The 12,497-nt window shown below is 45.0% G+C and overlaps 1 protein-coding gene across 1 annotated transcript in view; it reads left to right on the forward strand.

Annotated features, from left to right (window-relative positions):
• The window catches only part of LOC115080633, a 33,300-nt gene extending 22,134 nt beyond the window's left edge, over positions 1–11,166 (forward strand). Inside the window, exons 8-10 of the mRNA XM_029584936.1 lie at positions 700–813; positions 5,772–6,449; positions 8,368–11,166. Of these exons, the coding sequence (XP_029440796.1) occupies positions 700–813; positions 5,772–6,449; positions 8,368–8,651 (1,076 nt within the window). The 3' untranslated portion in view covers positions 8,652–11,166. The remainder of the gene's footprint in view (positions 1–699; positions 814–5,771; positions 6,450–8,367) is intronic.
• Positions 11,167–12,497: the final 1,331 nt, after the last annotated feature.

Raw genomic sequence — 12,497 nt, forward strand, 5'->3', positions numbered from 1 at the left:
CGTGTAGCCTTGGGGAAAGCCACTGCTTATCCCTGGTTATGAGCAAGAAGGGTTGGACCTGTGTCCTGGGATCCTAGCAGGTACTTTTGACCTGGAGTGGCTGCTGTCAGAGATAGGATGCCGGTCTTGATATGGGCCTTTGCTCCGACCCAATATGGCATTTCTTATGTTCTTAGTTGTGGGAGAAAATCCTTTCACCTGCGCAGTTCAGTACTAGGGAGGTTTGGAGGGTGCACGCCAGTAAAGTAGTCGGCTCACAACGATGGAGTGTTAGAGCAAAGTTTCTACTTGGGCTATCCTCCCATCCACTATCCCACTCTTGTTCCGACAAGACCAGTGGTCTTCCTATCTCCACTGGGCATTCAAATAGAACACCAAGGAGAACCGACAGTCTGGATCCACAAACCTCCCTCTTATTCTGCCAGATTGTACTCCCAGTAAATTCTTGTAAAATAAGAGAAGGGCATGGATGGGCAAAGCCAGTGACTCGAGCCTTGGCGTTTTGCCGTAACGCTTACTGGAGACAGGCAGAGCTTGGCAGTCTTCGGGGGGGGGGGGGGGGGGGGGGGGGTCTCTGTTGCTCACAAGCTCTGAGACATCTCACTATCCTTGCTGTGTGTAGGTTTGGGGCTTTTGCAAGCAAGTGCAGTCACCCAAGTTAAGCGTTCAGTTTGTTAAAACGATAAATTGTGCTTTCAGAGTGTCTAATATTCAACCGTGATATCTCCTTATGGATTAAGCAAGTGGAAGATCCGTATTTCATCGACCATCAGGACTGTGAAAAGAAGGAAGGAATTATCAGTCCCCATACGGGTAAGAAGTGGGGAAAGGGCAGCCAACTGTCACCCACCTCAGATCCACAGGATTGTACAGGGAGGATGGGGGTCCCACTATCCAAAATCGGTAAGAGCTGGAGGGGGGAGGAGGTTAGCTTATCCCTTCTTTACAGCAATTGCTATCTAAACTGGTGAGATTTGTCTGTAGTTATTTTCTGAGTGGCTTAAGTCCTATGAATAGGAACCATATGGTCAAGAGGTTTTGTCATCCCTGAAGGGCTTTGCCCCATGGGATCTCGCTACAACTATTATTTATTTAAGGTTTTTATATACCGGCATTCATGAAACGATCACATCATGCTGGTTTACAAATAAACAGGGGTGCAGTAAATACATCAAAAACAGAAATAATTATCCAAGTTGAACGGTCCAGAAGGAATAACTCCACATTTGGTTACATCTTACTGTGGACTCCCTTTAGCAGTATCTCGCTTGTATTTTTTGGCTCCATATTACACCTGTTTTTGAGGATGGTCCATCGTCATTTTGGACATTTTGTTTCCCAAGTTAAATGGCATTTGTATTTTGTAGATGAGTGAGTGAGAGTGATTTATAGCAAGGGGTTGATTGGAGGTTTCAGAATGAGTCTTATTGGGTCTTTGATACAAATAACAATGTTTAGAGATGCTTTAGTCTGATATATTATAGGCTTTGTAAGGGAATATGCTTTATGTGAATTGGGTAATCCTTGAGGAAATAAAAGTTGCTGTTAAGGTATTTAACATTTAGTGGAGGGATAACAATTTATGTTGCAATAGATACTGTTCGAAGTGGGGTGATGTCACAAATGACAGGTTGTACCAAATCACAAGGAAACTAGAGCCCGGAGGTCTCTCAGATGTCTGAGGTATGTCGGCAGTGTTTTTACTGAATGGCTATGCTTTGAGAAGTGACGTTAGCGTTTTCGAAACTTCCTCTTGGTGACCAGTGATGTCATCTGAAACGTCTTTGACTCTTGGTCCCTTGATCTTTAAAATCACGGCAACACACCGCCGAGGTTTTCAACGTATAATAAGTACGTACACGGTCAATTTAAATATAGCGAGCGGTGGTCTCACCGACAAGTTAAGTGTATCATTACACTGCCAATTTTTACAATGTTGAATTAAGATAACTTTCGTGAGCCCATTCGCCTCTTCCAACAGAGTGAGAGAGTGATAAAAGTTTTTTTGTAAGTCAGCACATTCAAGGAATGGACATGAGTTCAGAACGAGAGCACCCTTCATTCTTAAATGCAAAGAAAAATATAAAAATACAAGAAAAGAAAAAAAAAAAGGGTCTTTCCTTACCTTATTAAATTGCAATAAAAATGGTGCAATATACATCCAGTGGGGGTGGGTAGCATCCACCTTCGCTAGTGGTTTAGGACCGAACACATTTTTGACCAACTTTTAAACATTACATTTCCCCTAATTTGTTCATGTGGTTGTATATTGAATGGCAGCTGCCAAACGTTTGATCACTCCAAGTTTTCTTCAATCGCTTCTCATCCTCTCTACTTCTTCAGGCATGTCCACTGTGTTGCAGATCTTAGTATCATTCGCAAAAAGACAAAACGTTTCCTTCTAACCCCTCTGCAGTGTTACTCGGGAAAATAGTGAAAAGAGCCGGTCGCAAAACCAGTCCTTGAGGCGCGCCACTTAAAATTGTTCTCTTATCAGTCAACCACCTTGACGTCCACACCCAAGCTTCTCATTTTATTCAGGAGCCTCCAATGTAGGACCATTTGCTGAAATCCAAGTAAATCACATTGAGTGCTCTTCTTTGATCCAGTTCTCTAGTTACCCAATCAAAGTCAATCAGATTTGTCTGGCAGGCCCTTCCCCCTGGAGAATCCATGCTGCAACCCACCAGATTGTAAATAGTTCACTATTGATTGTTTCCTTTGGCAGAGTCTCCATTAATTTTCCCACCTCCGAGGTCAGACTAACCAGCCTGTAGTTTCCAGTCTTCTGTCTGCTACTACTCTTGTGAAGCGGGACCACCACCGCTCTTCTCCAGTCTTGTGGCACCACTCCTGTTTCTAGGGATCTATTGGACAGGTCTTTCAGCGGACCTGCCAGCACATCTCTGAGCTCCCTCAGTGGGTCCAGGTCTAGGATGAGTGCCAGAGCCAGCCATCTAGGGCTTCAGAAATCCTGACCTTTGGGTCAGGAGAAGGCAGCACAGGTAGGCAACGGTCAATGTAATGCCCATTAGCTGATGTGAACAAGCTGAGGGGATCTAGTAGACCTCCCTGCTAAGTGATTTAATTTGGTCTGGATTGGAGTTCCTCTGCAGAACCTAGCAGCAGCTCACATGACCGACACCATCATCATACAAACAAATGTTAAGCTTACACACTTGAAAGACACTTTGATTGCCTTAGCGTAGCAGGCAGCGTGTCAGTCTCGTAATCTCAGAGAAAGCAGCCTTTGTTTCTAGCTAGAAGCTTATTAGGAGGTAAGCATGGCCACGTGGTTAAAGTGGTGGACTTGAAGTCCATTGAGGGTCTCCCTGCATAGGTTCGAATCTTGTCAACAACGGCTGAGAAGCCTTCGATAGCTCGGCTGGTAGAGGGAAGGACTGTAGGTGAGATTCCAAACATCCTTAGGTCGCTGATTTGATTCTGGCTTGAAGAACATCCATGATTTTTATTGGCAAATTTCATGGGCCTTATGATCTTTTTTTTGCTGTCATGTTACTGAGACTCTGAAGTGCAAGGAGTGGCAGGAAGCAGTCTTTGCCCTACTAGGGATCAAGTGGGGCAGCTCCACGAGTGGATTTCAGATCTACCCAACAAAGCTCCAAGATGAGCAAATTCTTTGGTCAAAACTGGAAAGCAGGAGCTCGGGGGTTTTGAATATCTTGGCAGAGCCATGAGAGACATCCAGTCCTCCTGCATGTGTTCCATTAGGATTCTGGGCGTTCCCTCGTCCGAGTTATGAAACTGCAAGCAGAGGTGCTACTTCACCCTTTATAACCGTCAAAGCGTTCTTCTTTAGAAGATCCCTTCCATTTGCAACCTGTTGAGAAATTTAGAAGGGTGGGCTAAAAATATGTTAAATAAACCTTGGCTGTTGAAAGCATCAAGCTACATAGTGAGGATACTTAGTGTCAGAGTTTGAAGCCTCTTGTGAGGTCACTTTATGGAGGAGAGAATATTTCCCTTTTGAGGGATCCATTCCATCAACCTTGTCTTTTTGCCGCAGGAGGTTGAGATGAAGGCCTAACTCGCATGTCTCTGAGGGCAGAGGCTGGCTCTGGCTTGCTGAAAGTGACAGTCATGGAAGCTCGATCACTACTTTCTCAGATGCTTTCTTCTGTGGCGTCAACAAAGCAAGTCCTCTGCTAACTGGAAGTCTCCTTAGTTTTGTAGGCATCCGGCCTTCCTTCCTCTCCAGCCTTGTAGGTCAGCATCTCCGAGTCATGTTGTTGAAGTCAGTCTCTTTGATGGCCTTTGTTAATTTTAAAGGAAAAAGGTAACTCTGCGCCCGAAACTTTCTCTCTCTTAAGGGTAGTGTTTCACTTCTGTAAGGATCTGGATTTTCTCACTTATGATGGTGAGAGAGGCCAGGATGGTACAGCTTATTCAAGTCTCCTGTAGGTCATCTTTGAGATGTTTGTAGGTGATCAATTTTCTTCTTGCATAGGTCTTTGGTGTATCCTTTTAAAAGACACGTGGTTTCCAAGGTACCGATTTCAGGAGGAATCAAGATGTGCGTTTCAGCCTGCTCCAGCAAGAGTTGCAGATCCCGAAGGGCTGGTGAGCTTAGCTCAACGAGCTTGCAGGACTCCTTGTAGGCAGAATCAGAAACTCTTTCTGAAGGCATAATGGCAGGCCAGCGCCCTTGTCTCCATTGCATCCCTGCTCAAAGCACCTCAGTATGGTTTTGCAGGCCAGGAGTCCTGAAGAGCTATCATGGCTGCTTCTTACCCGGTTTGGGTGGAGCCTTGGGTGCATCCCACGTGTCTGTATTGGTTTGGCATGGATGATAAGTAAAGGTGAAATTTAAACTTACCTGTTAATTTCCTTTTCTTTTAGTCATGCTAGACCAGTTGAGAACCTACAGAAAGCCATAGCATTCAAAGGCTCTGACAAGTTGAGAAAACTAAGAGCGAGTACATTGTTGCCCACTCTGAAAGTAGTTGGCCTAATCATAACGTTAGTGTAAGGGAAGTGATGTCACCTTTGAGCTTTTTCTCTCTCTCTCTCTCTCTCCATCTTCTGGCAAGGGGGGCATAACCTACTTGTCTGACTGGTCCAGCAGAACTAAAGGAAAGGAAGTTAACAGGTAAGTTGTTTTTTTTTAATTTCATCATTGGAGGCCCATGAAGGGTGAACTGCAGTAGTGTAAGTGGGAAGTGATAAGAGTGGATGAGCATTTTGCTAGCATGCCAAGAAAGAAAGAAATGACTCACTTTAGCAGTGCATGGAGAAGAACTGGTTCCTCACCTGACACCCCAAATCAGTGTTGAGCTCTGGTGATGGGACATTATGGGGAAACTTAAGCTGCCACTCTCTCTAATGTAATAGTTCATTGAAATGTTCTGGGCTCTGTAGGTTCTGCTAGCTTTCACTGGACCATGAAAATATTGTAGTATTTGAGCTTCCAAGAGAGTCTTGAGGGCTCATATCCTATAACATCTTTTTATTGATCCATGAAAAGGTATTACAGCGTGCTAAGACTCCAGTTTTGACCAGGACCTATATAGCTACTGGAACGCTGCAGGTCAGTGAGTGTACAGAGGACTTCATTTTCTTATCTTTGCACTTTTCACTAGTAGTAAATTCACTTTAAAATCTGAAAACGGCAAAGTGCTTTCAAAGTATACTACATGTTCATATATTTTTTTTGTACTTCAAATGCTCTTCTTTCTTCCTGAACAGCTTATAATTCAGATTTTAAATTGTTATTGGGACTTGCAAACATTTCTCTTTCTTTTGTGACACAGCGAGAGTGGACATCCGTTTCCCTCATGCATCCAGATGTGAGGCGCAGAAGGCCCTGGCAGAAAAAGATGCCAAAAACACCAAGATAGTCATGAAAACGGCCGTGTCGGTCTTCAGTGATTATCTGAAGGCCCGGCACTTGGACTACAAGATCACAGATCAGTATGACGACTACCAGCTGAACAGCCTGCTTTGTGAATTCTACGCTGATGTCCGCAAGCCCAACGGTGACTACTATGCCAAGAAGTCCATCACCACCTTTCGCTATGGCCTGCAGAAGTTCTTCCACCAGCAGAGAGGGGTGGACATTGTTCACGACCCCGTCTTCCGGGAATCCAACATCATGATGTCAGCCGTGCTGACCAAGCTGAAGCGGGAGGGGAAGGGCGACGTGCAGCACAAGGAGCCCTTGACCAAGGACGACTTTCGGAAGCTGTACGCCAGCTGCGACATTGGCACGCCCGCGGGGCTGCAGCACAAGGTCTTCGTTGACCTCATGCTGCACCTCTACAACCGTGGGCGCGAGAAGCTGCGGGAGTTCTGCAAGGACGAGTTCCTGATCCTGATTGACTCCGCCGGCCACAAGTACATCGCCACCAAGACCCGCCGCCTCCCCAGAAACCAGCGAGGAGAACAAATGGACAGTGGCGAGAAGGGACCGCGCATGTACGAGCTAAAAGGTAACCGGCATCCCATGGACCAGAAAAGGCCAAGAGTAGAGCTGCTCAAATCTAAACCTGGTGGATGTGGGTTGGCTTCTGGGTCATAAGTTTTTTTTTTTAATACTATCCAGAAACTGGGGAGAGGAACACTAAGTCCTGAATACCAGAGGGAGCTTTATTTTATCTCTCTCCATTTTTTTGGTAGTATTCAAATCAGATGGCAAGCATAATCTGTTCACAATGTTCTGGAATGCTTTTAACATACAATCCATTTAGCAAAGAGTCCCACCTTATTTCCTAAAGACATCATTGATGGCATACGTTCTTTCTACATAATATGAGAACATAAGAATTGCCATATTGGGTCAGACCAAGGTCCACTGAGCCCAGCATCTTGTCTCCAACAGTGCCCGTCCAGGTTGCAAGTACCTGGCAGATCCCATGCAGTAGTCTTCCAGTGCTGACGCCTCACTATTTTAATTGCTTTTCTTTGGACTGCCTCCATCTTGTCTCTGTCCCTTTTGAGGTACGGTCTCCAGAACTGAACAAAGTACTCCAGGTGAGGCCTCACGAAGGACCTGTACAAGGGCATCACCACCTCCTTTTTCTTACTGGTTCTTCCTCTCTCTATGCAGCCCAGCATTCTTCTGGCTTTAGCTATTGCCTTGTCACATTGCTTCGCCATCTTCAGATCCCCAGACATTGTTACCCCAAGGTCCCTCTCTTGGTCCATGCACATCAGTCTTTCATCCCCCATCATATACAGCTCTTTTGGATTACTGCACCCCAGATGCAGGACTCTGTTCTTCTTGGCATTGAATCTCAGCTGCCACATGTTCGACTACTCTTCAAGCTTTCTTAAATTTTATTTATTTATTTAAAAGTCTTATATACCGCAACAATGGGTAGGTAAACTATCCGTCTAGGCGGTTAATCTCTTCTCAGTCTCTCCACTCCTTCAGGCATGTCCACTCTGTTGAAGATCTTAGTATTATCCGCAAATAAACTTTACCTTCTATCCCTTCCGCAATGTCGCACTCAAAGATATTGATCAGAACTGGTCCCAACACCGATCCCTGTGGCACTCCACTTAACACCGTTCTTTCTTCAGAGTAGGTCCCATTTACCATTACTCGCTGTCTCCTGTCAGTCAACCAGTTTGCAATCCACACCACTACCTTGGTGCTCACTCCCAAGCTTCTCATTTTGTTCACGAGTCTCCTATGTGGGACCGTATCAGAAGCTTTACTAAAATCCAAGTAAATCACATCGAGTGCTCTTCCTTGATCCAATTCTCTAGTCACCCCATCAAAAAAGTCAATCGGATTTGTCTGATGGGGACTTCCCCTGGTGAATCCATGCTGCCTCGAGTTGAGCCCTGGAACCTGCATTCAGCCACAGGCATCCAACTGATTAAGGACAGCTGCCACCAGAGGGTGCTGTGGCAGGGGGGGAAAAAAGGGATTGCATGCAGCCAGTCCCCCCAAGGCTCTTGCCCCAGTGTCATGGAGCTGGCCAGCTCCATGACACTGGGGCAGTTGCACCAGATGAGCCACGATGCTGGGGACAATGCAGCTAGCAGAAAGGGAGAGCGCAGACTCCCTCAAAACACCCTCCCCCGAGAGTACAGAATTTCCAATTTGGTTGTTCCCTGTACGTACCCGGATCAGTCCAGACACCTGGGTTGTGACTCCGCACCTGTTGTAGAGATTATTGTTTTTTATATTCCATCACATCAGCATAGCCTTCACAACGGTTTACAATCAAAATACAATAAAGAAATACAGTAAAACATGCAATAAATAGTAATAACAGCTAAAAAATTGTAATCGGCTTTGATTGGGGCCCTCGGAAAAGCAGAATATAAATGTTTTTCAATGAATGCAGTTATAATGGGTAAAGTAACAGACTTTTTTGTTTGTTTGTTTTCTCATAGGGAATCCACGATGCCCAGTCTTATCTTTTGAGAAGTACATAATGAAGCTGCATCCAGAGAACCCTGCTTTTTGGCAAAGACCAAAACCCAGTGCACCTCCAACTCCCAGCCCCTGGTATGGCAATGCCCCCATTGGGAAGAATGCTCTTGGGAACTTTATGAAAACGTTATCGCAAGATTATGGCCTGTCCAAAATATATACCAATCACTGCCTGCGCGCCACTTGCGTCACGGCCTTTGAGCGGCATGGTTATGCTGTGGCCCAGCACAGTCGGTGGCTATAAAGCAATGGGAACAGCAGGCAGACTGGGCCTCTTCTGTGAACGAGCTGAGCAAGTGGTCTGCACCTTGACGACAGAGGGAGTGCGCTGCCATTTAATCCTGAAGATCCCAGGATGCCGCGCACCGTCGCGCGTGTCTACCTCGCAGAATATGCAGTGGGGCTGGCAGAGGAGGGCCTGCATAATACTTAACAATGCTCGCCTTGTGCTTGCCAGAAATGAGCAGCAATCCAGCAAAAGAAAAAAGAAAATGCCATGAACCCCTGCTTGCTGGATATATTTTCAAACACCCTCAGTTTTGCCAGAGAGCCCGTATAGCTGTTGAATAGCATTATGTATTAGATTTTAGAAAATGAAATGAAGAACATCTGTAATTAAGACAGGTTTCTGCTAAAACCACCATTCAGAAAGCAATTGCAGTCCAGCTTCACAGAAATAAATTGCCTCCGAGGATGGCAGTCCTCGCATGTGGGTGACGTCATCTGATGGAGCCCGACCATGTTTCTAGAACTTTGACTGTGCCTCCCTGAGGCTGCCCACCGCATGGGGGGGCCCCTTCAGTCTCTTCTCTGGAGCCCACCATTCGAGGTTCCGCTCTCTCCTCCTGATCCTGTTCCTTTTGAGGGGGTATTGTCTCAGGATCGTTTGCCCACGGTCTGGTTTTGGCACAGTAGTTATTAAAGTAGATTTTGGGTCTTTTTTTTTTTTTCTTTCCATCTTAGTGCCGGGTGGATGTGCCTGATGGGGATTGATTGCCTGACTGCCCCCTTGTTTTCTGGTTGACCATGCCTAATGGTTTCCAGTGATGCACTGTATGCACCATGGTCATGTCTATCAAGGATCCTCATGCTAGATGTATCCTGTGCCTTGGGTCACCTCATGACCTCAAGGGGATGACTGTCCTGGCTAGAACTGATGGAAAAGCATTTCAGGTGCCAGAAAACCAATCCATAGGCATCAACATCAAAGGATCATGGAGCTGTACTGGCATTAAGGGGGCAGCCCACTCTCTTGATATGAAGTATCGATAGGGATCCGAGAGAGAGGCCCTTGTCTGGCTATCCACCTCTTCAACACCAGCACTGAGTTCCAGTGCTGGGTATCGAGATTAAGAAGTACCAGCATCAGTCTCCATTGGTGCATGATGCCAGGAGCGAGGATGGTCCAGCGGTAGCAGAGACGTCCCATGGAGAAGAGAGCTGATTCTCACCGATGGCCTGGGAACCGCATCAGTCAGAAATCCAGGTGTCGGCTACTGATACACCTCTCTGTTCCCACAAAGACACGGCCACTCCCATTATGGAGTTTGGTGGGTATTGTCAAGGCTCACTCTATCCAAGCCATGGCAGTGTCAGCTGCTCACCTAAGATAGGACAAGATCGAGGCTGCGATGTGGAATTCTCTGCACACATTCACATCTCACTATTTTTGGTCAGATACTGAAATTTGACAGTAGGTTTGACCAGTTTGTTCTGCTGAATTTGTTTGAGGTGTAGAACCAAACTCATTCCCTCCTAGGGCCTGTCTTTGTTCCAGGCTTCCCCTCATGGGGGGGAAGAAAAAAGGCTTGTCGCCAGCCCAAATAGTTTCTGCTGGCACATTTTTGTTTTGTTCAGGGCAATCTGTAGTTAGGGATTATTCCCCACAATTGAGGACTGTCCTCTTGCTTGTCCTTGGAGAAAGAGTGGCTTACCTGTCCCAAGTGTCCTTATAATGTTGAGGAACATGACTGAAGATGCCCCCGTGTGGATGTGTGGGTATACTGGCAAACTAGGCATGCTCAGAAAGGCACGGTCAACATTGTAGAAAGTCTGACCCACAAGTTCTGGGCTAGGCTCCATTGGATGATGTCACCTTATACGTGAGGACTGACATTTTACTATCCGTGGAGAAAGCCTGTTAAACGCAAGCAACTCTGCTTTCTCTTTGGTCACTGTTCTTCCCCCATTGTTTGTTTTCTACATAAGGAGCAAAGGGGGCAGGAGTATTTATGATCTCTAATATATTTGCCAAATCACAGCCCAGTTAATACCAATTTTCAAAAAGGGATTCAGGGGTGATCCAGGAAACTGCAGACCTTTGAGTCTGATATCTGGTGCCAGGCAAAATGGTACAAACTATCATGAACAAAATGAACTGACCATATACATAAGCATAGTTTAATGGGACAAAGCCAACATGGATTGAACCAAGGGAAGTCGTGCCTCAATTTGCTACATTTTTTTTTTGAGGGCATAAACAAACGTGGATAAAGGTGAGCCAGTTGATACAGTGTTTTTGGATTTCCAGAAAGCATTTGACAGTGTGTCCCTCATGAGAGACGTCTCAGGACATTAAAGTATCATGGGATAGGGGGCAGTGTCCTAAGGAACTGGTTAAAATAGAAAACAGTAGGGCTAAGTGGTCAATTTTCTCAGTGAGTAAAGGTGAATAGTGGAGGGGCCCCAGGGATCTGTTCTAGGACCACTGCTTTTTAACATATTTATAAATGACCTGGAAATTGGAAAAACGAGTGAGGTGATCAAATTTGCCAATGACACAAAATGATTCAAAGTTGTTAAGTCACAAGAGGATTGTGAGAAATTGCAAGAGGACATTGCAAAACTGGGAGACTGGGCATGCAAATGGCAAATGAAATTTATTGTGGACAAGAGCAAAGTGATGCACTTAGAGAAGAGTAACCCAAATTATAGTTACGCAAAACAAGGTTCCATATTAGGAGTCACCATTCAAGAAAAGGATCCAGGCATTGTCCTTGATGATATGTTGAAATCTTCTGCTCAGTGTGCAGCAGCAGCCAAGAAAGCAAATAGAATGCTAGGGATTAATAAGAAAGGAATGGAAAATAAAACAGAGAATACATAATGCCTCTGTATCACTCCATGGTGCGACCTCATCTTGAGTGTATTGTGTGCAGTTCTGGTCACCGCATCTCAAGAAAGACATAGCAAAATTAGAAAAGGTACAGAGAAGGGCGACCAAGATGATAAAGGGGATGGAACTATTCCCCTATGAAGAAAGGCTAAAGAGGTTAGGACTCTTCAGCTTGGAGAAGAGATGGCCGAGGGGAGATATGATAAAGGTCTATAAAGTAATGATTGGTGTGGAATGAGTAAACGTAAATCAGTTTACTCTTTTGAAAAGTACAAAGACCAGGGACACACAATGAGGTTACTAAGTTGTACATTTAAAATCAGTAAGAGAAAATATGTTTTTTATTCCACCCATACACTGGAATTCATTGCCAGAGGATGTGGTGAAAGATGTTAGTGTAGCTGTGTTCAAATAGTTTTGGACAGGTTCCTGGAGGAAAAAATCCATAAACCATTATTAAGGTGGAGTTGCAGAAATCTACTGCTTATCCCTGGAATAAGCAGCTTGGAATCTCTCTACCCCTTGGGATCCTGCCAGGTTCTTGTGACCTGGATTGGCCACTGTTAGAAACAGGATACTGGGCTTGATGGACCTTTGATCTGACTCAGTAAGGCAAATCTTGTGTTCTGAACATAACCTGCAACTTCAGACAGCAATGGGGGTTTTTTTTGTAGAAGTTACTGCTGTATTCTAGATTTTTTATGTAAAACTATCTGGATTCATCATAGACTTCAGAGCTCATAAGTATGTATTTTATGCCAGGTCTCTTGTCCTGTTGTACATTAGCTGTGGTGTGAGGTCAAATGCTAGCTAAAAAATGTTTGCCATTTGACTGTGCGTATCACCGTTCTAAAAAGGATTGCTCTATAAACTAAAGCTTTTATTATGTTAAAATAATAGGTTCCAGGGAAAGCCCCAAAAACCTATGATATCTCATGCTAAGAGGATCAGAGCTACATCATGCTAAGACTAAAT

This window comes from Rhinatrema bivittatum, chromosome 19, assembly GCF_901001135.1.
Source record: "Rhinatrema bivittatum chromosome 19, aRhiBiv1.1, whole genome shotgun sequence".
NCBI classification, from domain to species: Eukaryota; Metazoa; Chordata; class Amphibia; order Gymnophiona; family Rhinatrematidae; genus Rhinatrema; species Rhinatrema bivittatum.